The following is a 25,519-nucleotide window of genomic DNA, read 5'->3' as shown; positions in this document are numbered from 1 at the left end:
TCTAGTCGCACTCTTAAGACCAACAACCCATTCAAAATGTCTCCATGGCGTCTCACGCCACATCAGCTGCCACACCCTCATATACGTCCTGAAAGATTTTCTACCAAAGGAGTTTATATACTGGACAAACCACATTTCTCCTGAGGACATGGCAAATCGTTTAGATATAGATCTCGTGACGTCACTACCAGGCCAAAAGGTCGGGTAATCTTATTCTTAATCGCATTGAGATCAGAGGGCAATAGAGGAAGAGCGAGAAAGAGGGGAGGAGTAGCGTACCTAACATGTCCAATCAAAAAGCTTTGGAAACTACATTTCAGAATGGTTAAGTTTCCTTATATGTGCATGTAATATACAGTATATCTTTCCGTGCTACTCCAAGTGGGTGTCTCACTGGACTGGGGTACGTCGGCGGCTTCGCTGCATCCTAAATTTGATAATGATAGATTAGTATTATCCTTGCCTTTATAATTTGAATATCATACAAAGCATGCAGGTTTGACTAAAAAGCCAACAAAATAGATAAAACGTCAAAAGATTTGTTTTCTATCTATGTGACTCGTTGAGCGCTATGTCAAATCGCTGGACCACAGCGATGTCGCCAATGTGCCGCAGCTTCAGTGAGAAACTGGATTTTTAAAAACTGTTGGCGGGGGGGGGGGCGCTAACCCCTGGGAACTTGTAATAGCCTTACCAAGAAACAGTGACGTAAGACCCCACGGAACGGAGGCAAGGCACAGAGAGTTCAAAGGATCCACAGATAACCCACAGGGTAAAGGGTCAGCATAAAACGCTGAGAAAAGCAATGTCTGGAGAGGTCGCAGCACTCCTGTATCTTATCAAGGGAGAATTCTGCAAGAGTAAGCCTTATTGTCGCCCTGCATTATATCAATGTCGTATCTTTACGTGTTTAAAAGATGACTTCGTCATAACACGCCAAAAATAGTTAGCTCCATCCTTTTCAAACATTTGGAGCAATATTTCTCGTTATAAGGATATTGTATACATGCGGAGGCTCAGTAGATCCAATGGGAATTGGCCAGGAAAATGGCGTCATCAATAAATCAGAATCATTTATGGGTTCTTCTGCAGTGTTTATTGTTCGCAGAGAGAACGCCGCCGCCCCAGAAAGACACAACGCGATCATCAATCACTCACATACACACCGCTATCATTACCAGGACAGACTTGGAATACAAAATCATCCCCAGCGCGTCCCGCCGTATGTAGATCGATCTTGTGCAACGTTAATCTTACATTAAATGTCTAAGAACACTTGATGGGAGAGAAATTGACTGCTTTGTTTACGCTATGATGGAAGAGCTGCAATAATCATTTGGAATGTTAAAGATGCGTGGTTAATATTCCGAGTCAGACGATTGTGCGGACAGCGTTTTGTTTTTGTTTCGCGCATACAAAAATTGCTCATTGAAAAAGCAGTCGCTCTTACATTTTTTTTTTGGTGCAAATTCTATGTTTTAATTTGGGACACAGGCGTAGGTTTTGGTTTTGGGACGGTTGGTTTTGAATCTCTACTGTCACATTGCTATACTCATGAAATTCTTCGCGGCAATGCGAGGAGGTAACTCCATTAGCAAAATGCTTTTCCAAGTCAATGTTAGCAATTAATGACGCTGTCGGCCCTGCTTAATGTAAAAGTACGTCTGCTATGAGGAGTCGTGCCTAACACTACAAACAGCCCCCTTTCTGAAATAGACGGTAATTTGCGGCAATTGCATCCAGCTACTGGTGCACTGCATCAAGTTGCCTGAAACGACGAGAGAGAAATTATCGAAAGGAATGGTCCTTTTCCTGTTGATAAGAACTCAACGAGGTCTCTAACTAAGATATGATCTTAATTGTTTTCCGTTCAAGTCTTCACGCAGAGCCACTCCTTTTTTCTTCAGTGGCAGAAGTAACATTTGAATGCCCGGTTCTCCTTCTGATTTCACATACGTACCTACGTCTTTAGTTATGTTTCATTTTTACTTTACTCTTAAATTTCAAAGAGAGCAGCTACGTTTAATAAATGGCGTCTAGTGTTCCCTTCCACAATAGATGTTTGCACGGGTGCCATTGCATGCTGGGAGACGTTGGGCACTATGGATAGCACAGGAACAAACAAGACAATCACCATGGCAACATAGACTCGTCGTCATGGTGATGATGTTGGTTGCCACTCACGCTACCTATAGTGCCCCTGGTCTCCCAGCATGCAATGTGATCTGAGAATAATTACTTATTACAACATATCATATAAGGAGACATGTTACAGAAACCACGGACAAAGAAAATGAAAATGTCAAATGCCTTTAAGAAATCTAATATTAAAGGGTGGGTACAATCAGCCAAACTAAAAGTGCAACTCATCGCCATTTGAATGCATTTTCGCATGATGTATCATGCCATGTCATGTCACTTGAACATGGTGTTGTCGCTTGTCCCGTCATGTGCATTGTTGCCGTGCTTCATCTCGTGCAGCGACGAACCGCTTTTAAAAAAGCTGCGATACTTGGATGGACCCTGCGGCTGACTGCCGTTTGCTGCCATTCGAACCGGACTGATGCTAGGGTCACGTTTCCAAACCGGGGCCCGGCCGGAAAGTTTACGAGAAAAGTATGATATAAAAGACAACAAAACTCACGGTTCATGAGCAGAATTTGCGTACTTTTCTAGATATTCCAAATTTGTTCCCGTAAACAGCCCGGCCGGGCCCGAGTTTGGAAACGTGGCTTATCAGTAACCAGCGTGGCTTCAGCGCCCTTGCCCCACTGGGTTGTTCCTCACACAGGAATTTGCTTTTAAATATTGTGCATGGCTGAATGTGATCCAAAACAATGGATAGAATTATCTCTTCTACAGCTTTCTTCATATTTGAATGACTAATGACCTTACGGAGTCGTTATGGCAGCAAAAGGTCAAATGTATCAGGCTGATGTGACGTTCGCCAAAGATTGCTTATGGTTGGTCATTCGAAGGCTGTAGTAAAGACGGCTGAAAATTCGATGATTTTTATTGGCGAAGCTTCAGGGGCGAGTTTAATTCAGTTTGTGCTGGCAAGCGCTGTCTGCCTACAAAGTACATTCGCGTATAGCAGCTATCATTGTGGCCGAAATTCTAGCCTAAAACAGACTTATGCTACGGTCTCATTTGCATGGGTGGGCTCTGAGCCACAAATGTGTCCCGTTGGACTGCCGGATACGGCGGGGGTACCACTCGGTGCTTTCACGATTAGGCAACGGTGTCTATTTAAGTGCGAGTTAAAAAAATCCAGGGACCCGACCGTGCCCCCAAATAGAACGGTAGCCGGCCGGTGTTCCACGGGGCCACATATAGGAATAACGCCAGAAAAACAGCCCGTAAACTATCCGTATGGGCCTTTTTTCCCAAATGAGACTATAGCATTCCTGATGAGCCACTTCGTGGTGTCGTGTTATCTGTATTTGTTGACCTGTGACCTTCACCTGCATATTGCATATCAAATTAATCTGCCCTTCTTCAGCATTCCTCTAGAAATATGAGATAAAACATGATACATGCACATGTTTGAGGGGCAGATCCAGACGTGGTTTAGATCACTGGTCATGCACACAGTGAATACGGCATCACAAAGAGGCTTATGATCATGTGTTAAGCTTTAACCTTATATGCCTTGAAGGCTTAGCTTGTCTTCGCTTTATCATACTCAAGCTTTGCCCATCTCCTACTAACAGCATGTAAGCTATAGGGTTGTAGCAACTTGTGATGTCTTACTTGAGCAGTGTATGTCGAAGGTATGGGGCAGTGTATTCTGAAGTGATTCTCCAATGGAGGAATGAATTTTCAGTAGTAAAACTTTTATGTTTGACACTCTTTGAAATAAGAGATGGCTCAATGACCACTGTGTCATCAGAAAATAGTATTTATCTGTAAAGATTATCCAATAAACACTTTTGTCTACCACGTTTTTAAAACTTGCCAACGAAGAGATGCTGATAGTCAATTTGAATCTCAGATTACCACCTGGATGTATATCTTTTTAAGGCCTGACGCTTTAGCGCTGTGTCAAGAGGTCAAACATAAAAAACAAAAGTACTGAAAATTAGGTCATGTATTTGAGAATTACTTTTGAATTACTGCCCTATTCCTCCGTAACTCCTATATCTGTGCTATATGTAAACATAATGTATGATTTTGTTTGCTTATTGCAAATGTTACATGCATCTTATACGTGTATTGTGGCTGTGTCTTGTCATTCGCTTTGGTCACATGGAACTATTGGAATTGCCCTGAGCTCCAGTAATTCCATTGATCAAAACCCTTTTTCACCAACTGCCTTTCACCAACCGATGCAATTTGCAACAGTTCTAACTCCCAATAACAGCAACAGCCGTTAGGGACACTCTAGAAAGTAGTGAACTCTCAAATTGACAAGCAAAATGATTTATCCAACTGAGAATCTGGTTTAGAAACGACCGCTTCTCAACCTCTCTTCGCAAAAGATTGGAATTCACTATGATATTGACAAAGGCTATGATAAAGACAAATATACTTTTGCATCATATGTAGTTGGTAGTAGTTTTGATCAATGGCGATTACGGAGATGCTCAACACCTTGTTGTATAAGTATTGAAAGCAATGAGTATACCAACTCTTTTTTTTTAGATAGAAAAACGTAGCATTTTAGCTTCCATGCGTAGTTCTTTTTTCTTTGTAATGGTAACTTCAGCCCCAAAGGGTATTTATTTCTTAGAAGGACGAGTTAACTGTTGCATTCCTTGTTATGTCTTTCCCACCCACACAGGATGAGGTAAGAGAATTGTGGTCCCTCGTGACTCGCACGATTTCCTAATCTCCTCTAGACTAACAGAGCTAGTTAACGATGATAACAAGACACTAAACAGCTAACCAACCAAGTTTAACGAGAGATATTGTATCCAATGGGATTTGGTGTGTTGAATCCCTTTGGGATATTGCCTTGTGTCAACTCACCTGCCATTATCATAGTCAAGTCAATTCTTAAAAACTTAACATCTATTAACAGTGTTCATATTCTTAGCGCTATTCTATTACCAATATACAGTATTTCAATAATAATATACAGTACAGTTGTACTCTTTTACTATGAGTAGTAGTTCGTAGTGGTAGTGCAAGTCCCAAGATTAAGCCTGCTTGTCATAGATATATCAAATCAGACATTTGGTATTTTTTCTTCTATAAAGCTAGATTTAAGAACAAATAATCGAGGTGAGTGCACACACACACACACGTCTGAAGGTATATACACAGTGCATGGTAAGTTAGGATATGAAAACAACAAACTAATGGTAGTTTGTGTGTTAACCATTGACTCAGAGTTGTTTTGCTTCCATGTCTTACAGCAACCATCCGACCAAGAGATCTCGGACATGAGGGAAGCTATCATGCTTAAGTTTGATGACAACAAGGACGGCAGAATTTCGATGAACGAGGTAAGAGCCATCATCGTCTGTCTAAAAAGTTTTTTTTTTGTTTCATCAAAGATTAGTTTACCATTTGTAACACTAATCTTCATGCATTGAGTACTTAAACAACCCTACTTAATGAAAATACAATGTAAAGCCCTACATTCACATTTGCACGAGCTATATCTACAATTACTCAATGATATATGTGACGATTAAACCTGACAGAAACTATCTAAGATAAGACAACAGAGGTCAGAGGTGTTACGCTCATGATCATGGACGTAAATCGTTGATTCCATGTCATGCGCCATGAGAGTGTTTGGAACCTGAGATAATTTCAATTTTGTTGAAAACAGCAGTAAGATATTAAACAGAAGTGACAGTTTGTAGCTATATATACGAGAAAAGTAGCAAAATCAAATAGCCTAAACCATTGATGAATTGCATACAAACTTGTGAGTTCTTACAGCTCCATTTCTAGACTAACCAAAGTACTGTCAGTGAACCAGAGTGAACCACACATTTACCGGTAGCTCCATAGCCTTTTAGTGGTCGTAGGGGCAGTGGGTTGTAAATCCACTGAGTGACCGGTAGGGCATTGCGAGGCAGAACCCATCCTTCTTCTTCCACCTCCTTATGCTTGCACAATCAAAGTAACCATTTACACCTGATGGTCAAAAGCCGTGTAAGAAACACAACGTCCAGACAGAATTTGACCACTCGATCTGGAATCCGGTATTCTAGCCACTCATTTACCTCCACTGAGTGATACACTTACCGGCATTAGAGGGATATTTCACCAGAAAAATTAAAAAAACAAAACAAATTAAATTCAACTGGTAGGTAGTCACAAATGGAACTAGTCAATGTACATCATCTTGGCAGCCTATGCGTCGATCGTAATAAGAACGTTGAGGGTCAGTATTATTCAGCCAATGATAGGCAAGATCTTAGCATATAGCCTCATACACACGATGATTTGAAAGTTGACAAAATACGTGTTCACTTGTAGATGTCGTCCATCTTGCCCATGGAGGAGAGCTTCCTGCTCCTGTTTCGCCAACAGGTCGGGACAAGCGTTGAGTTCATGGAGGTGAGTCACTTTTGTCATGGTGTTTGTACCCCCCTCCCCCATTCTACCGAGGTACAATTGACAGAGTTCCCTATGAATTTCATACGTTAGATAAAAGAACGAATCTTTTTGTCATATCTATGTTCTGTTTCGGGCATGTTTTTACATTTTGCATGATATTTCAACTCATGTATTTGATATTTCAAAGATTTACTTTACTTATTAAATTAGTTCAAGGTTTAAGAAATCCAATTCAGGTCGCAGCGAGATTGCATCACGATTGTGTGACTGTAAGGTATAACAGCATAATACAACAAGCCACGATGCAATAAAATATTATGGCTTTCATAGGATATATATGTTGGTTAACGTTTCGTACCCCAAAGTTCTCTTCGTTTAATGTCTTGTATGCTACTGCAGTAGTTAGTCAAATACGATCTACAACCAAGTAACGCAGCGCATACTACTTGTAGAAATAACTCTTTCTTTGAATTTCACAAACCACGGTTGCCATCGATCCATGAGTCACCAAGACACTCAATGGTTAACTTCTTAAGTAGTTTCTTGATGATACAGGATCCGGATGCATTGCTCACTTCTATAAACTTTATACGCCTGTCTGTCTACTGTGTTTCCTACATTTTTCTGCCTACCTGTAGGCAGCAAGCAATCTCCGTTAACGATCGATCTTGTTTCAAACAGGAAACTAGAAAAGTAGTTCTTCCACGTCCGTACGTCACAAACTGGCGTCGCCAATCCCCCCCCCGTAGGCGTGAGCGTGCTTTACGTGAAAACTTTTTACGGGAACCCGTTCGAAGGCATAGATCAATTTCCTGCGACGCCAACGTGCCCGAATTCCCTGCCACATTCGCTTGAGAGTCCACCACTCCCACTTTGAAACATTCCGGTGGATTGAAAGACAGATGGATGGGCTTTAGACCAGTATTATCAGAAAAGTGTTTAATCAGTAGAGGTAGCGTTACGGGGAAACGGCTGCTGATCCTCCATTGAGCTCACCTTTCTCATGAGGCCGTCCGGACCCTTTTTGACTTTCCTGGAGGATGGCAAGTCAATCCGAGTAAAAGCACCCACTAAAGGATGCCTTACGTTGAAAGCTTATGTAGGAAAGAAAGTCTACGCACCTATTAGAGATTCGAAATTGCCCCTGAAGAATAACTTAAAGGTCCCCGCATCTAGCGTTTAACCGACGAAATCTCTCTAATGACTGAAGATGTCACTCTGCATTTGCAGGTTAGCTGGAACCATCTATTTCAAAGTATGCTACATTTGTAAGGCCACTCCGGTGTTTCCATTCGTCTACAACTTAACGGTTTGATCTACAAATACACGAGTATGTGCTTGTCATGATTGACAGCCTGGCATAAACTTCACAGATAGCCGGAAACAGATTCTTCAAATAGGCGGGCGCTTCCAGTGGGAGATTATTTCGTAAGCAGAGGCTCATTTGCTAGCCATGTATAGAAGAGTGAGTCAGAAGACATTTCCTGTAACATTAAACACAATGCTCAGGCTTGAAGATTGAAGGAGGATTTCAAAGCGTTTTAAGGTCCAGTAGACCTGCCTATACAATCACTAACAACTATCTCTTTGCAGTTACAAATTGTAGTAGGCATCCTCCCATCCCAGGGGAGGCCAATAGTAACAAGAAGACAAACATCCGTCACATCGGGTTTCATCTTGTAGTGACATGTTTTAAGTTTTGTTCTCATAGATCTTACTTCATAACGAAGTGAAAGATTTTAATGTTCAATGTATCGTGGTAAAGTTATGAATGCGGTTCATGAAGGGAGGGGGCATTTCTACACTGGCTGGCATGAATATTCATTAGAACGTAGTCCCAGGCGAATTGAACGATTCAACAGGATCATTCCACGGCATTTCCACGCCGCATAGGACAATCTAGAATCCACTTAAGAACTATTGAGGTCAATACCTCTTTGAAAATTCAAGGTGAACAAAATTTGCCAACAACACACATCACCGAGGTTCCCTTCCAAAAATCGAGGGTCCAGCTGACGTAATGGGTGCCCTTAGTTTCAGCCTTTTAGGGCTCTACATGGGTTAATGCAGGAGTAAAACACCCGTAAATGAAAAGACCTTTCTGTTGTTGTCGCTCACTCAACCGAGGTGCGTTCCCGCGAGTCGCCGGTGGCGCATTGGATCGATAAAAAGACACTTATTATGCGTGCCCTTCAAATTCTCACGAAGGTTACAATTTTTGGTCACATTATTTCCTTGAATCCCCTGTGACCTAGATATAAAAGTGCCACTTTGTCTGAATATGTGAGCGAAGTAATAGCAGGTCTTCTCCCTTGGATTTAGCGTGCAGTTTGCATACTTGTAGTCATTCTGTCTATATGTGCTTGCAGCACTTTGTCTTCCATTAGTTGATATGAAAGAAAATAAAAGGTTAAGCAATTGACCGAGAATGTATCGTGTCACACAGCTTTAATTCAAAGTTTTTAACCGTGATTCATACAGATTTTCGGGAAAAATAAAGAAAACCTGGCTTGTTTGATAGAATTCAATGCATGTAATTCCATCCCTATTGCTCCCATGAAGTATGAGCTTCTGTCACTGCATGTCGGCTGTTTTCCCAGTCCATAAACCGCTGCATTCGCGTGTGTGTTGGGGGTGGGTTTGGTGCTGGAAATGTGGCCATAGCGCTTGACATTTCAACGTTTGAGTGTGTCCTCCCCTTCTCAATGGCTTGCAGTGGTAATATCTGGGTCTTACAGGAATACCCTGTCATCAATGATCGAGATATAACCTGTCAGAAAAAAGGCGCCCTTGAAAATCAATCTGTAGTTTTGGGATGCAGAATATGCAACGTTAACAGTAATATTATTACATTTATTTGCTGGTGGCAGTGACTATAGTTAAGTCTCAATGAAGAACGTGATATCCGGTTATCCTATATATCATCGTAATCTTCATCTACATCTTTGGTGTATCACATTTCGCTTCAGGCTGTTTTGCAGCATAAAGCGTCACGTTGTAGCTGATAATGACTTTGATTAACCGGTTATTACACGGACAACTCCTGTAGAATTCTCTAATTTCGGCGTGAATAAGGCTTGTGTCGTCATTAGAATAAGTTATCAATAAGTTGATTTGTTTACGTTTTTCCAATGCAATGCCACCTCCAAGCAATGGACTAAGCTGATGGGTGGTGGAAATTATTATGTAAGGAAATATCAGTGAACATTGGGCTTGGAGGCTTGTACACAGGAGGCAATCAGTTGTCATCAAGAGGGTTTCATAGTCTGGCAGTCCGAGGAAGAGGCTGTTGGTGTATCAAAAACCTGAAGACTAAAATTGCAGACAATTCCATGTTACAAGGTTTCAGTTGAGAGGTTCTATCATCGATGTGGTTACTAACTGAAAACATTTACGTTTCATATATGTTTTGAATTAGGTTTTGGTATACCTTTCATATTATAGTGTAAATGAAAATGACTGCATGTTTACCTGGTGAACAACAATCATTCGTCCATCACTTTTCTGAAAATCGGTGAAGAATAAGTCGTCTTTTATCGAGATTAGTGAGGTCCAGCTGGGCACGATTGATCACTCGTCAGTCGGGTAGGCCATATTGGAATTTTCGGGGGGAAGACAATCTGTTATATTCACGACCAATTCTTCATCACCATAAACGCCAGTTTCCACTGCCTACGCCCGGCATCTTTCAGGATTTTGCCGGGATGGAATTGAACCCTAAATCGTCGACAGTTCAATAGATGTTTTTATAGCGCAAGAGAGATGGCTTTAAAATGTGTTTATTTCCTCCGGGTTTACCTGTAATTCCCCACTTGATTGATACACCGACAGGACACACAGTATTGGGGCACCCCAGCGCGCGCTGCATCGATTGGCTAAGAGTGATGTGCGTACGTGACGTGAATATACAAGACGTCCTCTCCGCACTGTCCGCCATCTTTCTTCTTACAGGGTGGGGATCTTTCCATCAAGATCCTTGCCATTCAAGAATAAATACTACCACCTTTTCTGGCCCCGTAATTTTTTCCAGTAACAGGTTATTTCCTACAGCTCACAATGTTTATTGGTGTCCATGGCAGCAACCTGTGTGCCTCAAGAACCTTATCGTCTGCATCATCGCGATGATTAATGACCAAATTAGGGAAACTGCCTCCCGTACTCTTGATAACCTTTGAACTGCTTCCGGGAAAAGAAGATGAACAATCGTTTTAAGCCTTTCGACTTCCAGCTGCATACGTCATACAATGGTGCTGAGGTCTCCATCAGGGTTACCTGTCGTGACCTCAGCAGCTCTTAGGGCTTATTGAGCAAATTCACTGTTTGGTGTCACTCCACTGTCTGCAACAGTGTGCCATAAAACTCATATCAAGAAAGAGCCTTAGACACAAAATCAGGAATATTGCTATATACTGAAGGCGTAGTATTAACATTATGATAATGCAAAACAGTCACCGCTGCATTTTTTTTGCATATTGCTATGATGCATATTGCTAGCGATTTAACCATTGTGAAATGTAGAAGCATTCAGCTACATAATCTTTTTGTATGTAGAGTCATTGGCATTTATTTGATATATTGCTCGTGTCTTACAGATCTGGCGTAAGTATGACGCGGACTGCAGCGGTTACATCGAGAGCGAGGAATTAAGAGTAAGCACACACTCTCCTATTTATTACCTGACTCACACACCTTAAAACACGTGGACTTGTATTACATCAAAGTAACTGCCTAAACGACCAGGCAATAGTTTGCCATTGAGGATACCCTACATCAGGCATGTCTAAAAAAAAGGTTGTATCTGAACTTTAGAGGCAATGCACAAACGCATTCAAATGGAATCTAAAACTCTATAAATTGTATCCTTTCCAACACAGAGTTTCCTAACAGATCTGCTATCGAAGGCTGGGAAAGACGTCACCGAGGATAAGCTAGCCGAATACGTGGAGACCATCGTAAGTACTGTCAACGACGTTAGCTGTATTGCTACCAGTGTAAACCCTTCTTCTTATGCCTGAACGCACAGTAGATCGACTACTTATGTTCAAAATTGTTTTTATAGACATTGCATGTATGTATAAGCTATTGCATGTCGCTTGTAATGTGTCATCGGGACATACAATTGCACGAAAATATCAGACGTTTCGTAGTCCTTTTGTTTCCCGAATACGGCTAAAGCCTATTTAATTAAATGACAATGAATGCTACTATGTTACTGCTGTACAGTTCTAAGATTTTTAAACAAGCTCAATATTACTTGTGACTTCTACAATAATCTACCCATGATTATTATACCTCTAATGATACCTGGTATTCCACTTTCTATCCGACATATCCCTTTAATAGGACCATACTTATTCCTATAATAACGCGATTTATAACTTTTGTAAGATTTTTTAATTGTATTCTAATGGATCTTTTAACTGGACCCTTAAACGCGTTCTAATCTGGATCCTTAAAAACAAGCACATAACAACTTATATAAAGACAATCTTACTAGTAGTCCAGGTAACTGATACAGGCACTCCCGCTTTACCGACAGGGACTACATATAACACATTTTCATACCTAGACCCCTTTTGTATATGTTGCATCCTTACACTACTAACACCCTTACCAACCTAACACCACTACTAATGTTCCCTCTGCAGTTGAAGATGTTTGACTCCAACAATGACAGGAAACTGGAGCTGAAAGAAATGGCACAGTTCGTATCCCAAAACCTTTTCTACCCTCCGTTCGTAACTCGCTAACCGTAACACCTAATTATGCTACGGCCACAGTTGCATCGGTGTCCGTAAGGGGTTTAAGGTGTCCGTAAGGCCTTAGACGGGCTTTAAAACCACAAATATGTACCATTGGACTGCTGGATACCGTTATTGTTCCTCACGGTGTCTTCACGACTAGGCTAAGGCGCCTATTAATCACCGGGTCCCGGGCTTATTTTAACTGCGAATCTAAAAAAAATCTGTAGGCCCTACCGAGCCCGAAAAATAGCCCGCTAACCGCAGGGTGTCCCACGGAGCTATGTTCGAGAGTGAAATAAAAAGAGCCCGTAAACTACCCGGCAGGACCCCTTTACCAATTGTGACCGTAGTATCAGTAGATTAGTTACCGTAGAACAGTTGACTCCAAGGTGAATATATTCTCTCACAGCTGAAGATATTCGACACCAATGAGGATGGGAAACTGGATCTAAAGGAACTGTCAAAGTTTGTATGAAGTGTCTGTCTTTGAGTGTCGAATCCCTCTATCTGTTAGTATCCCCCTTGTCCTAGAATGCCATTCGGCGCTGATTCAGCAGGCAGAAATCAAAACACAAGAAAATTGCCATGTCCACCCACACCTTACAAATATATGGGTTTAGAAATGTATGATATCTGGCCAACGTCATTATATCAAGAAAGCTATCTTTATTGTTACCTTCAAGTCTCCTTATGGAAGGCTGAAAGGCTGTCAGCAATCTTTGAAACTACAGTACCTAACTTTTTTCTCCTATCAATATTGCAGTAAACAGTTTCACTACATAAGTACTCACTGTGTAAGTTATATTTCATCAGTCAAAATATCGTTCGTTCATTTACATTTTCCTTTCTCCAGACTGCTCCCTGTCAAAGAGAACTTCCTCACGCAATTTCAGGTGAGTTAAAATACCTGCAACATAATCTAAACCTGGTGTCTGTACTACCATTTCTACACATGGTGTCTACAGCGCAAAGTTTACTTGTTAGATCATGTTTGACCTAAACTTTCACACGGCCTTTCTTGCTGAATATTACGTCCAAAAAGTGTCTAAACGTTTGAAGTATTTCACAGCGTCTACGAGAAATAAATTCCTGTTTTTAGGTGTTTCTCTAATTGGCCACAGTCCATCTGTGTATTTGAAAAAGGTAAGTACTTACACTGCAATTTGATGCTAGTACCTGAAAGACCCAGTTTTGTTGTGTTACTCTAAGAGTGGGTGTAATGCCCCTGAACAGACGCTTTTCGATTTCTTTGCTGTAGACTGCAGCGCCTGGTCTATAGCCAGGTGACGTTACTTGTACAAATGGTAGTATATCATATCTCGTGATCTCTGACTGTGGTTGTTCGTGATACATCGTGTTGTTCTCTCGTGGTGAGACATTTTCCACCCGTTCTGTCGCCCCCGTCATGCTTGGGGAGTTTTTCTTCAACACTATTAACCCCATCCCCGCACCCCGTCACCGAGTGACAAATGCAGTCTGCACCGGCAGATACGGGTTTGACACAGGTTTGTCTCCAGATTGGTCATGACCAATGACACCGGGCAGAGAGGCAGCGAAAACTTGTCGGTTGCATTTTACCAACCATTTGTCACGGAACTCTGTTACACAAGAGAGGTTCTATTGCAGAGGGCATTGACCTTTGTGTGACAGAACCAGAACCCATTGAAGATGTAAATAATTGCGTTTCCCTGCAACTTTGAAGGGAAATCAAACTTCCAGTTTTAACAAACGATCTCAAGCTGCAAGGGCACTCAGCTAATTGGATCTACAGACGACAACATGTATCTATATTTATCTACTGAGACGTTGTCCAGTCAAAATACGTCGATATACAGGCATACTTGATGTTGATGAGTATGGTTTTGGAACAACCCTCACTATCGATGAATTTTGTCAAAGTATTTCCATAAAGCAAAGAATTAAAAGGTCGTATTTCTGAAATCAGGGAATTCACGTTTTCCGTCGTTACAGTGAGCTCACTACCCTAATTGTGTATACTTGTCTGTGACAAAGACGCAAAACTTAGTTCTCTTGCGAAGAAGAGAATCTAAAAGGCCATGGAATATTTTGATATAAAGAGAATGTCACAATTCATACATAGATAGTCATCACCAAAAAAGCCATGGTCTCGCTCAGAGTTGAATATTTTGATAGCTGGTAAGTGTAACGTGTTGTGTGTTGTCCCCTTAGTGTCTCACGATTCATCGACACCACTTTCTTTCCCCTCACGCTGTTCATGTCCATAGATCGTGAGTATGGCTCCCTGGGAGGAACTCTTTTACATGCCTATCTGAGATATACATTACCTGCCCGTTACTCATGGCTTCAATTCTGCATGCGTCCTGCTTTCGATGTCTGTTGTTGTGTGCTCGTGTCTTGATGTACCTTGCTCTATGTTATTAACACATCTTCAAAATATAAAGCAATGTGGCTTGCAATGGCTATGTAATGTGCCTCCTAGTTGATAGTAGTAGGGTATGTTGCTAGTTGATAAGCTCAATTTTTAGTCAAGCAATCTAACCTAGCTTGCATGGTTTAGGCAACTGTATTGTTATCGCGTCAGTGAAAAAAAAAACATGGCGGCCATGAGTTTCATTTTTGTAATCCGTGCATGAAAAAGATCCAGTTCAACTCGTTGCTAAAGAAACTAGATAGAAAATAAATTTGCTTTAGAGAAAAATACCGATCATGAAATGCGTAAAAAGTTATGAAATGTTCTTACTATTATCAAGGCTCAAATCATCCTTGAGAAAATTGCATGTTGTGAAGTGAGAATAATGTTTGCCATTTTTCGTATGTCTTTCCCTTTCAACAGTTCGAGGTAAGAATTCCCTCTCCCTCCCTGCTTTTCTCATCATACACAATAAAACAAAGAGTATTAACAGTTGTAGGCAACAGCAAAGCTCATTTAAGAATAAAGTAAAATAATAACTTTAAGCTACCTTCTTTTTGTAACATTTTCAAACCCCATAGTAGCAGTAGGTATAAAATTTGGGAGAATCAAGTATCAGTTGGCCGTCCAAGCCACACAAACTACAAACACATTTCATGACCACAGCTCAGCTTGCAGCACAGCCCAAGGCAACATGCTAATGCCGTATCTTTTCCACAGGGGTCAAGGGTGAGCCGCGAAGAGTTTGACAAAATCTTCGCTCACTATGACAAGGTAAGGTTTTGCATATTCACAAATATAGTCCAGACTGTCTGTTTCAAGCTAGGTATGGGTCGTCAAGTGTCAACACTAAATCATCATCATTAAAACGAGTAATCTTAGTATGTTCGCATATTTGAAAGAGAAGTGATAGATATCTGCACGCTAACTCAAATTTCCACATGACACTCCAATCTTCGTCAAGCGGAATGACTCGATGACCACGTGATCTTGAACTATGTGACTTATGTGGGGAGTCATGGTGTCAGAAAGCACGCTTGGTAATTTTCAAGAACGTTTGTTTCCACCCTAACTTAGTATCTATCCGTTGTGGAGAATCTGTTTGCTGGAATAATGAAATTTCCTATGAATCCCTGATATTCTATCTTTTTTTCTAATTCTGGCAGGATAAGAGCGGCACTATTGAAGACAGTGAACTGTGTGGGCTTCTGAAGGACCTGATGGAGCACGGCGAAAAAGACGTAAGTTTCACGTAGCGCCGCCTACTGATTAAAGGCCTAGGTGCATCTTGAAAACCTGGTCAGTTACCGTTTTCGAATTGAACTACAACGTACGCCGATGCGTTGCGTTCCTGATCTATTCATTTAAAAAAAAACGGGCCACCTTCTTCAATTGTTTAGGAAATACACAGCATTCATTCACACTGTAAACTAATCAAACGGTACATTCACCGTGGATTGAACCCCAAATTGTCTGATCACTGAATTTGATTTGATGAGTCACAATGTAATCATTACAACATGAACATGTGCGCACAAATTAATCCTTACATTACATTACTGATACCTGACTTGTTGTTTGTTGTTCGTCTTGTAAACTGTACCTGTGTCTCGTGTCTTCGAAGTTGTTCCTGTTATATGTTGATCTAACACTGTTTCTGTTCCTCTTTCATGTCGTACGTGTGTGTGTCAAATATTTTGTTACTAACTGTTCTTTACTCTATGCCACAATGCTACCCTCTCCCACCATAAGACCGTTCTATAATCTAGTACTTCAGCATTCTCTGTGCCACACTGCTACCCCCCTCCCCACACACACTGCACCAGTCTAAAATCTAGTCTTCTCTATGTCACACTACTACCCCCCACACAAATCCACACCTGATGTGCTCCTGTGGAATGATCTACCAATAATTGTTGAGTGGAATGTAAATCTGTGTAAATCTCACCCACCACACATTATGCTGTACATGTATTATGTACTTATGCTGTACGGACCAGTCTCATCTCCTTTTGTGCATTATTGAGGCATGCACCATCTCAATGTAAAGTTTTAGGAAATGCAAGATTCGGTCAGACGTTTTGAAATATCACACCTATTAAAACCTCTTTCCGGTGATGATTGTTTATCAAAGAATTCACAAGCTGATATTGTTACTTTATAATCATTACTCCCAGGGACTGGTCCATCACATGTTGTCTAACTTGTTGCTCCTTTTTCTTATGTCCTTGTTTTGTGATGTATAGCATCAGATGAGAACAACTCTACTACAAAGAGCGGCTAGAACAAATTGAAAAAAGAATATCCAATCTTGCTTCTCAGTCAGATTCAGTTTCAATATTACCATGTCAAAAAACTATGAATCATGCAATAAGTTGCTCTTTGGTGGTTGTGTTGTGTCTAAGAGCTTGTGTGCCATCGATGTCCTGGTCTGCCGGAGTGTATCACAACTTGTCTTGGTATCTTATCTTTTCAACAGACCTCCCACTTACCACAGACTCTTTCTGTTGAGGTAACCCCAGCCCTTTGTTTCCTACGTAGCACCGCCCGAGCCCCGATCGCTAGGATCAATAACAAACGTAGAGAAGCTCTAGATGGCATGCTCAGTGTGTCGTCCTAGACATGGCGCCTCAAGCTCTGTCTCACAACCTCCCCGCCTAATAACACTTACCGCGGCTTGCCATTTATATCTATTGTGTTTGGTGCCTATTCCACAGCAGGCAGACTGGCTTGGAAATGATTCACTTGGCTTTATAAAGGTATCGCATCCTCCTAGATCTGCCAAAATGCCGTAGCTTGTGGAAAATGCCATCGGATCTGCTCCAATTTGTTTTTTCTTACAAAGCTGTAGAGATGTAGACAAGAGCAGAACCTCAATCACTGTTGCATGTCAATTAGAGTTAAATGATACAAATACGGTTCATACTGTGTGCAGACCAATTGACATTCAGTTGTTACCGAAGCAAAACCCATATTTACATATAGTACAACTACACAGCTAACATGAAAATGAAGATATGTATCGTGGACACTTTCAAATTTACATAAGAGCTCACGCATTTGATGCTCACCATGATTTGACTCCGACCAATGGTTTCCTTTACCTTATACTACAGCTCCATACAAACAACTAGATGTATTATGCATGAAACAACATTTACATTAAGAATTTTATAAACATCGTATCTAAATGATATCAGAGGAGTCACCGCAGAAGCGTGCTGTTTGTTGTCTGCTGCGGTATGGACCGTAATTGCTATGAGGCAGAGACATGTCACAACATAAGCGAACTAACCGCATGCACTACTAGCTGTTGTCACAAATGCATGTACTGTCCAGTAGAAGAGATTTATATCAACCATAATGAACTATACACCATTTAGCCCTATCCATTTGGCTGTATACAGACAATTCTAAGCTGAATTCAGTGCTTTAGTTGAATTGTTGGTTCCTTGGAGACTTTTTAAAGACTGAATCGTTTTCTTTTTGCCAAGGGCCTGCTGGGTTGGCTCCAGAAATTAAAGGCACGATTGACAAACAAGGTAATACCTTAACGCTTATTCCTTTGCTTGTGTATCGCTGTGTTTGTGTGGTGTTTGTTGCTTGCATGGAGCCACGACTAAAACGGGAAACACCGGACTAACTCAATAACCAAACCCCGCCACTTTCTTTCAGAAACTATTTTGATTCCTATTTGTCTTCTGTCGTGTTCCCGTATCCGTTTCTCAGCTGCCAAAGGCTAGAAAAATCGATTTCATTTTGAATCAGAAGCGGTCTTACGCATTTCACATTAGATGGGGTGGAGAGTAAGTGAGGGGTGCTTTATTGAAATTTGCTGAAGCCTCGGGCTCTGCTGTCCTTAATTTACTGGGAGCCTTTGACGTCACAAGTGTCAGTTCTTCCACTGAGACACATCATTCATAGCATGTTATACGTCACCGTAGCAAATGAATTGTTTTGTGTAGGATTGCAATGACATGGTACTAAATGCTATAATCTGAAGTATTTATAGGTTTTTAATTTTGTCTGAAAAGACTGTAGCTTCATCATAAAGGAAATGCTTTGCCTCAAGGGCATCAGAATAGGACTACATAAATTGGAAGCATGTCAAATACTATCTATAAGTTGGCTGCTTGCAATACATTACAAATCAAATTGAATGTGACAAGGCTGTGAAGTATGATATTTCTACGATATTCATGATACGATTAAGAGGAAGTTATAAAGATAAAAACTACGGGGCCTTACATAATGATCTGATACTCTTCATGGTGCTGAACTGCCATCATCTACATTTAAGTCAGTCCAATGGGAACAATAAGTGACAACAAATTACTACTTGGTCTTCTTTTTTAATATATAGATAGAAACCATGTTGAATCTCGCACTGTCAAGATCTCGCGAGAGCGCATGGAAACGAGGCTATTCTTGACCCAACTTGCAATGGTGGACAACATAATGTAACTAAATCAAATTAAATCAAAATATGACATTGTATTGCACCATCGAGGTCCCGTCGTTTAAAAAAAAGAGAAACCAATAGATTAAAACGAAAGCAATTGACGCCATTGCAAAACACTTGTAAAAAGAAACTGGCCAAGAAACTGACCAATTATGCAATTGTAAAAGTCTAAGGTGTAAGATTCCGGTGTGTAGCTGCATTTACAGAAGCGGGTAAACACGCCCCAGTTACATGTGATGAAGTAATATATTTTAGACAAAAAACTTGTGATATGTTTAAAAAAGCACTGTATATCAACGAGAGCGTTACTGGATAGTGTATGTTAGTTGTGCATGTTTGAAAGTATAAATCACCTTTATCATAGTGATGAGACTCTGTGTCGTCAATGTCAACGTGTGCACGGTGCAGTTCCACTGATATACATACGAATGGCTGATTGTTGTTCTGTTGTCTGTTTCCACAGGAGTTGGACGCCAAAGTACTTGAAGAGAACAAGGAACTGTTGTTGAAAATCTGTGACATTGACAAGGATGGCAGGCTGAGCAAGGACGAACTTGCCATGCTCCTCTGTGACGCGGAACTGTAGATTGCATGCATGGCTGGCAGACATGCACCTAAACTCACAAAGCGCATTGCTGCGTCATGTGAGATTCACGTGACGTTCACGTGATACTGCCCGAGGCCCGTCATAAGTTGCCACGCTTCTAGCGGGAATAGAATGACAAACAAGTGAGGTTGCTTGATTACTTACTCTACAAGTTCACAGTTTGACCCTTTAAAAACGTCACCTAGCTTACTATATTCTAAAATGCTGGGCAACAACTTTAGAAGACTAAGAATGCCTACAGTGTCAACGGACTTTGCAGCAGCTCAAAAATGGCTTATCAATTGTTCAACTTCTGTAATAATAGCTATTGATATTTATATAGATAGGGGGAAATGAAAGGAAGTTCGTATGTTTCATATGGAATGGAAGGGCTTGGGGTAGAATGGAATGACTGAATATGATACATCGTCCTTGTAGATAGTGGTACTTATACCCTAGAAACATGAGAAAACTAACCATAGCCATAGATTAGTGTATGAAACAAATGACAAGATTGCACCGACAAATCATTCGTATTGTATGTAATGCGACAAAAACGCCCCATGTAACTTAGATTACGTTCACATCCTCCCTGGAACAATTTGTTTAAGACATTAGAATTCATTGCTGAACTCTCCCTCTTCTATATCTACACGTACCCAATAGATGGAAAGGGATAGAGTTACGTTATGTTGGAATTGGATCAATACAAGGATGGTTTTCTGAGGCTTTTACAAACTGACACAAACATGTCAGGAGTAAAAAAAAATGGGAAAGTTTCAAAACGTGATTCTATCTCAAAATAGTAGCATCACCCTTCCCATCCATACGACTAACGGTAATATTTCTCCCTCATTCCACTTGTTGATCATCACGCAACGTCCCTCAATAGATGTAAGTATAACATGATAATGGATAAAAACCTGTAAATAAGATTAGTGGCGTCAATGTTGGTGTGTGTACCTAACGAGCAAAGAATGTCTGCCGTATTTGTAGAAATAACAACTGTAGAGAGTAGAGGCACTGGCTAACAACAACTATACCCGAATCATTTGAACGAACTGCAGAGAACAGAACCTGTTGTGGTTTTTTGTATTCTGCAGTAAGTTTGACCGGCAACTCTATCCAGCGATACCGTCAACCTCCTGTATAACTCATTACCTTGTGCGAAGCTAGTTCGACTATTAGGCGTAGTAAAATGTTTCTATTGTTGCATATGAACAGCGGTTCGATGTAATGTTACAGAGAGACGATGGGACAAGTGCGAATGCCTTGATGACTATGTAGCACTCTGTTCATCCAAGCGTTGTGCTAAACAGTGATCGTCGCGATGGTATTAATATCAATGTTTTCCTGCGGTCAGTCTTTCATAATGTGTGCTCATCAACACCGTTGTACACGAATGTTAGCAACAAATCTATCATGATATAACCAACCAGAAGGACTACAGGCAATGTAGAAACTGTACGGTGGATACATTTTACCGTCATAGAAAGAGCTGGTTCGTAGGCAAGTGTGCATGTAAGAGCTGTGTGGAGTCAAAACGAACATCTTGTCACCTCCTTGTCTGTACTAATCCCACGTGAAAGCGACTATAAGCGAGCTTTCGAACAAAATCTTAAAAAAAGAAGAACTAATCGACATTATACCGCCAAGCAATAAATATGAAAAAGCTGCCAGCCCTCCTTATCAATGAATTTTCTTCTACGAAACTAGTTTAGATGGTAGATAGTATGTACAATTTTAAAGTATTTAGGGGAACCTTGTAATCACATGGTGCAATATTCCTTTCAGCGTGCATGATATTATCATCGTAACCTTGTAGCGTTTTCAATGTTCTTTCTATCCTATTCAGCTATCTTAAACATGGTAATTGAATTGAATGAAGGTAATAGAGTAACGCATGTGAATTGCTGGTAACCTTTGACCCCAATGTGGTCCTAAGCATGATGGGATATAAGCGGCATTAGGATTGTCATGGAAGCGGCAGACAGTAGTGTCAGGACAAAACTAACGTGCGATGCCAAATGCACGGCAAACACTCTCTGATTGTTGTCTGATGACATGTTGCTCCTAAAGATGATGATAATTATTTCGTCGACATCTGGAAGAAAATCACCAACACACGATGTTCAAACTGCATGCACGGTTGTCATTTTTGGAAATGTTACGCCGGGATTTTGAGAGATGAATAAATCGTTTACAACCAAGTGCAGTATGTCTGTGTCTTTTTTTCTTTGTAGTATCATGTGTATCATTGCGTCAGGCACATAATGTGCATTGAATAAGGGTTAGGACGAATCATTTAGATGAGGCATGTCTAGAAATTCGTTTTAAGGGCAGAGGTGACCAAATTTTGTTTTAGCCCAGATATGGGAAGAACATGGCTGGGATAAAGTAATGTATACTATATACTATATACACAGAGAAACCCAACAAAAAGACCAGTTAATCCACTGGAAGAAGTGCGTTGCATATACTGTAACAGTAAACGTGAAGTAGTTTATAAACAACACGTTGTGCACTAGGTCCTGCTGTTGTTGTTGTAAGAAGTATGGTATGGACCTGCCCTTGGTGCTGAATGCCTTCTGTTGTAAACACGCATGTCCCTTGGAATAAGACATACTAAAATGCATGGTCTATGCTGCCATGGATGCGATAAATCCTGATGTGGAGACTAGTATCTAAGTTGGACCTTAAGCTGCAAGAATACTTGAAAAGGCAGTGTCACAATGTCCTGAAATGAAAGTGTGTGCACACTGAGAAATGAACCTGACAGTCTTGTCTAGTTATCGATCTGCAACTTCTCGCGTTTCCGCCAGGTGGCGCTAATGTACTGCAAAGAAACAGCTATCAGGGTTTGCAGCAAGACACGAGTCCTACTATCGGTCGGGCCAAGTGCTGCAAAATTATACATATATATAGAGCAATCTTCTCTAACACATAAGTGTCAAAAAAGGCCTTACACATAGAGACGTTTTGTCCTGTCACACACAAGTGTTCAAAATGGTCTCAGACATAGATTTTTTTTTCTCACACAAGTGTTGAAAATGTTATCACACATACAAAGAGAACATAATTCTTTGCCACAAAAATTGAGAAAGGGCAGACATGTATGTAGATAGTCTGTCACGCAAGTGCCACATTCCTTCTATTTGTCATCTTCCATTCCAAATATTTTTTTTTTTACAATTTCTTCACAGATCGACTTACAATATCAGTTTTCATGAACAAGACGCTGTAATCTATGCAACATCCTATTTCAAAGAAAATACTACATTCACACAAAGTTGTAGTAAGCTTGCTAACGTCACTTATTGCCCAGTTTTACCTGGCTTGGGCTTGTATTGGCGTGTCTACAGGCATCAATAAACCTTTCCACGATACTATGTTCAACCCACAGAAAGTTCAGACAACCATGCACTGTCTGCTTATCATGATTCTGACCCTGTATTCCAAAATTAGTTTGGTTAACAATCGGCTTCGGAAATTCGCCGTTTATTTGCACTCTCCTACACAGAGCCATCCAACGGCAACAGACAAGAGGCGGTTTGCCGTTGGATGTCTCTGCGTAGGAGAATTTCCATCTGTAAGTGTAACAGTCTCGTGTGTAACTTCTAGCTGCTGATTGGCCGAACGTCTAATTGATTTACACGTAGCCTTGTCGCTGGCCACCTGGACACAAGGAACCAGGTGCCCAAGAGCCATGTCAAAATCGTTCCAAGACAAATTTTGCAAGACATATCTCGAAACTGAAGGGGTTCTCTTCATTTCCTCTAGGGACACTGTGCAAAGTAAAATATGGAAGCACTTTACTTTGAAGTGGAAGAAACGGGGTATTTTGTCTTTAGTAAACAAAGAATTTTCTTACCTCAGTACCACCAGCTCTGTAACACCCAGGGCGTTCCATGACGTCAGGATTGCGCTCAGGTGCAACATTAGTAAGAAGGGCGGGAAAAGTTTGCATTGGCTGACGTTTCTCAGATCCGCGGCTTGTTATTGGTTCTCACAGAAAGCTTTAAGGGGCAAATTAAAGTTTAGTTTTTGTTCATGAAAATATTTAGAATAGAAATATTTCTACTTAATCGAAATTGTACAACAATTGACAAAAATTTATCACTAACGATAAATGATATAGAATTGACTTAAGAAAATGTTCCTTTTCCATGTCCTTTCCTTGATACAGTTGTTTATTGAAGAATGGGAAAAAATAATACAGCCGACGCTACCTCACGGATCGATGGTTGATACGAGATTCATGGTTGAATCAAAAGAAAAATAATCAAATCATTCAAGTATACGATTTTATTTGCCATTTCTTTTGCCAGAATAGATATTGAAAATCTCACATTAATGCAACAGGTTGTCAAATCCAACTCGATTGTGGGGTGTCACATTTTGATGGAGGGGAAGCCGTTAAAAAAAAGGTAGAAAATTTGAATCCAAGTTCTGATGTGTTCTAATTCCGGGGAAAGGCATGCCTTTATGTTTGAGATACATACCCCTTCAAGAGTCATCAGTTGGTCCCCCACTGGAATGCAAGCGATACATTCTCCGGGACACTGGCCCAGAAACGGGACACGTCATTTCCAGACGACAGGTGCAGAGTGCAGACATTTTGGGGGCTATTCCATTTTACACTTTGGGGAAGGAGCAGTTTACAAACACAGTGCTCTACAAACATGACAAGGAAATATACCCAGCTTGAATACCATCTACATGCATTCCAGACTTTGACAAACTGTTCGTTGCACTGTATTTAACTTATCTCCAAGCAGATCCGGAAATATGGAAAACCGAAACATTTTCTTTTGTGGCTGCAATGTTTGTCTAACGCGCTATCACTATCAGTAGCCAAATGGTTGCCGGAAAATTGTATTATCTTCCGTCCAGACATCTACTTGTAAATTATATGACACAATATGCATATCAAAGACGTTTTGCTTCTGGGCACGCTGGAAAGTCACTTCTAGGTCAAAGTTTACAGGTCTTACTTCCGTCTTGACGCTTGAAATGTGTTTTGATTTATACAGTGCAAGGGACGGGGCAAGACAGATACATGTATTTGGTCGGGGACCGGGTTGGTTCTTTCTATATGGGTCGGCTCCACTCAAAACTCTTAACAGGAAAGGCAAATTATCTCTATGATTATGAAAGTAAATGACAGAAAATAAAAGGCCAAGATTCATTTTGAGAAACGCGTGTTTGCTCTTTGATTATTGTTGACTTTTCTTTACTTTCTCAAAGAAAAGAAAAAAAGAACTATATTTTCTAAAACAACAACGACAGCAACAAGCACACATTTAAAATGGCAGCCACAGGCCCAAGTGGTTTAACACCAAAGATAGGTGCGGTTTTACTACCGACAAATTTTATAGGCCCAGCACCGGCGCGCCGTAAAAGACGGCTCGTTCCATCGTTACATTGTAGGGGTTGGAAATCCAAAATATCATGTTTAAACATCGCGAATCTGTAACACGAAGGTTTCGAAAGCTTGCAAAAGCGTTGTTGGACTTTTCGAAAAGTTCAAATATTCTATTTTTCTTCAAAGATACGTGAGCTTTTGAAAACTGCACTTTGGTCAGAAACACCTTTAAGATTTTAATTCATTTGTTTTCTAGGGTCCACATTGCTTTATTTGATTTGTATATTTAGACAATAGGGCCGCCATATTCAGTCTGCTTTGCTACATTTCCTTACACACGAGGGAAATCAATGATTAATAACAGTTAAAATTTCTTCTGACATTGTGCCAAATCTAAAGGCGAGTCCAGAGCTTGAGAATCTCTCCCCCAGCCAACTCCTGAATAGAACAG

At 40.7% G+C, this 25,519-nt stretch overlaps 1 protein-coding gene across 5 annotated transcripts in view; it reads left to right on the top strand.

Moving 5' to 3' along the window:
- Positions 1–21,913, top strand: part of LOC118417342 (calbindin-32-like) — a 30,255-nt gene extending 8,342 nt beyond the window's left edge. Inside the window, exons 3-16 of one of the 5 annotated variants that reach the window (XM_035822888.1) lie at positions 4,784–4,789; positions 5,361–5,450; positions 6,439–6,519; positions 11,112–11,168; positions 11,394–11,471; positions 12,673–12,728; positions 13,117–13,156; positions 14,510–14,512; positions 15,079–15,084; positions 15,376–15,429; positions 15,822–15,896; positions 17,373–17,414; positions 18,150–18,197; positions 19,581–21,913. In XM_035822888.1, the coding sequence (XP_035678781.1) occupies positions 4,784–4,789; positions 5,361–5,450; positions 6,439–6,519; positions 11,112–11,168; positions 11,394–11,471; positions 12,673–12,728; positions 13,117–13,156; positions 14,510–14,512; positions 15,079–15,084; positions 15,376–15,429; positions 15,822–15,896; positions 17,373–17,414; positions 18,150–18,197; positions 19,581–19,703 (759 nt within the window). In that variant the 3' untranslated portion in view covers positions 19,704–21,913. Of the gene's footprint in view, positions 1–4,783; positions 4,790–5,360; positions 5,451–6,438; positions 6,520–11,111; positions 11,169–11,393; positions 11,472–12,167; positions 12,224–12,672; positions 12,729–13,116; positions 13,157–14,509; positions 14,513–15,078; positions 15,085–15,375; positions 15,430–15,821; positions 15,897–17,134; positions 17,168–17,372; positions 17,415–18,149; positions 18,198–19,580 lie in introns of all 5 variants that reach the window. The other 4 variants (XM_035822887.1, XM_035822890.1, XM_035822889.1 and 1 more) reach the window with 4 other exon arrangements.
- The last annotated feature ends 3,606 nt before the right edge of the window (positions 21,914–25,519 follow it).

This window comes from Branchiostoma floridae, chromosome 6 (genome assembly GCF_000003815.2).
Source record: "Branchiostoma floridae strain S238N-H82 chromosome 6, Bfl_VNyyK, whole genome shotgun sequence".
Lineage (NCBI taxonomy): Eukaryota > Metazoa > Chordata > Leptocardii > Amphioxiformes > Branchiostomatidae > Branchiostoma > Branchiostoma floridae.
The sequence above is the reverse complement of the archived record's forward strand: the minus strand, read 5'-3'. Positions and strand labels throughout refer to the sequence as shown.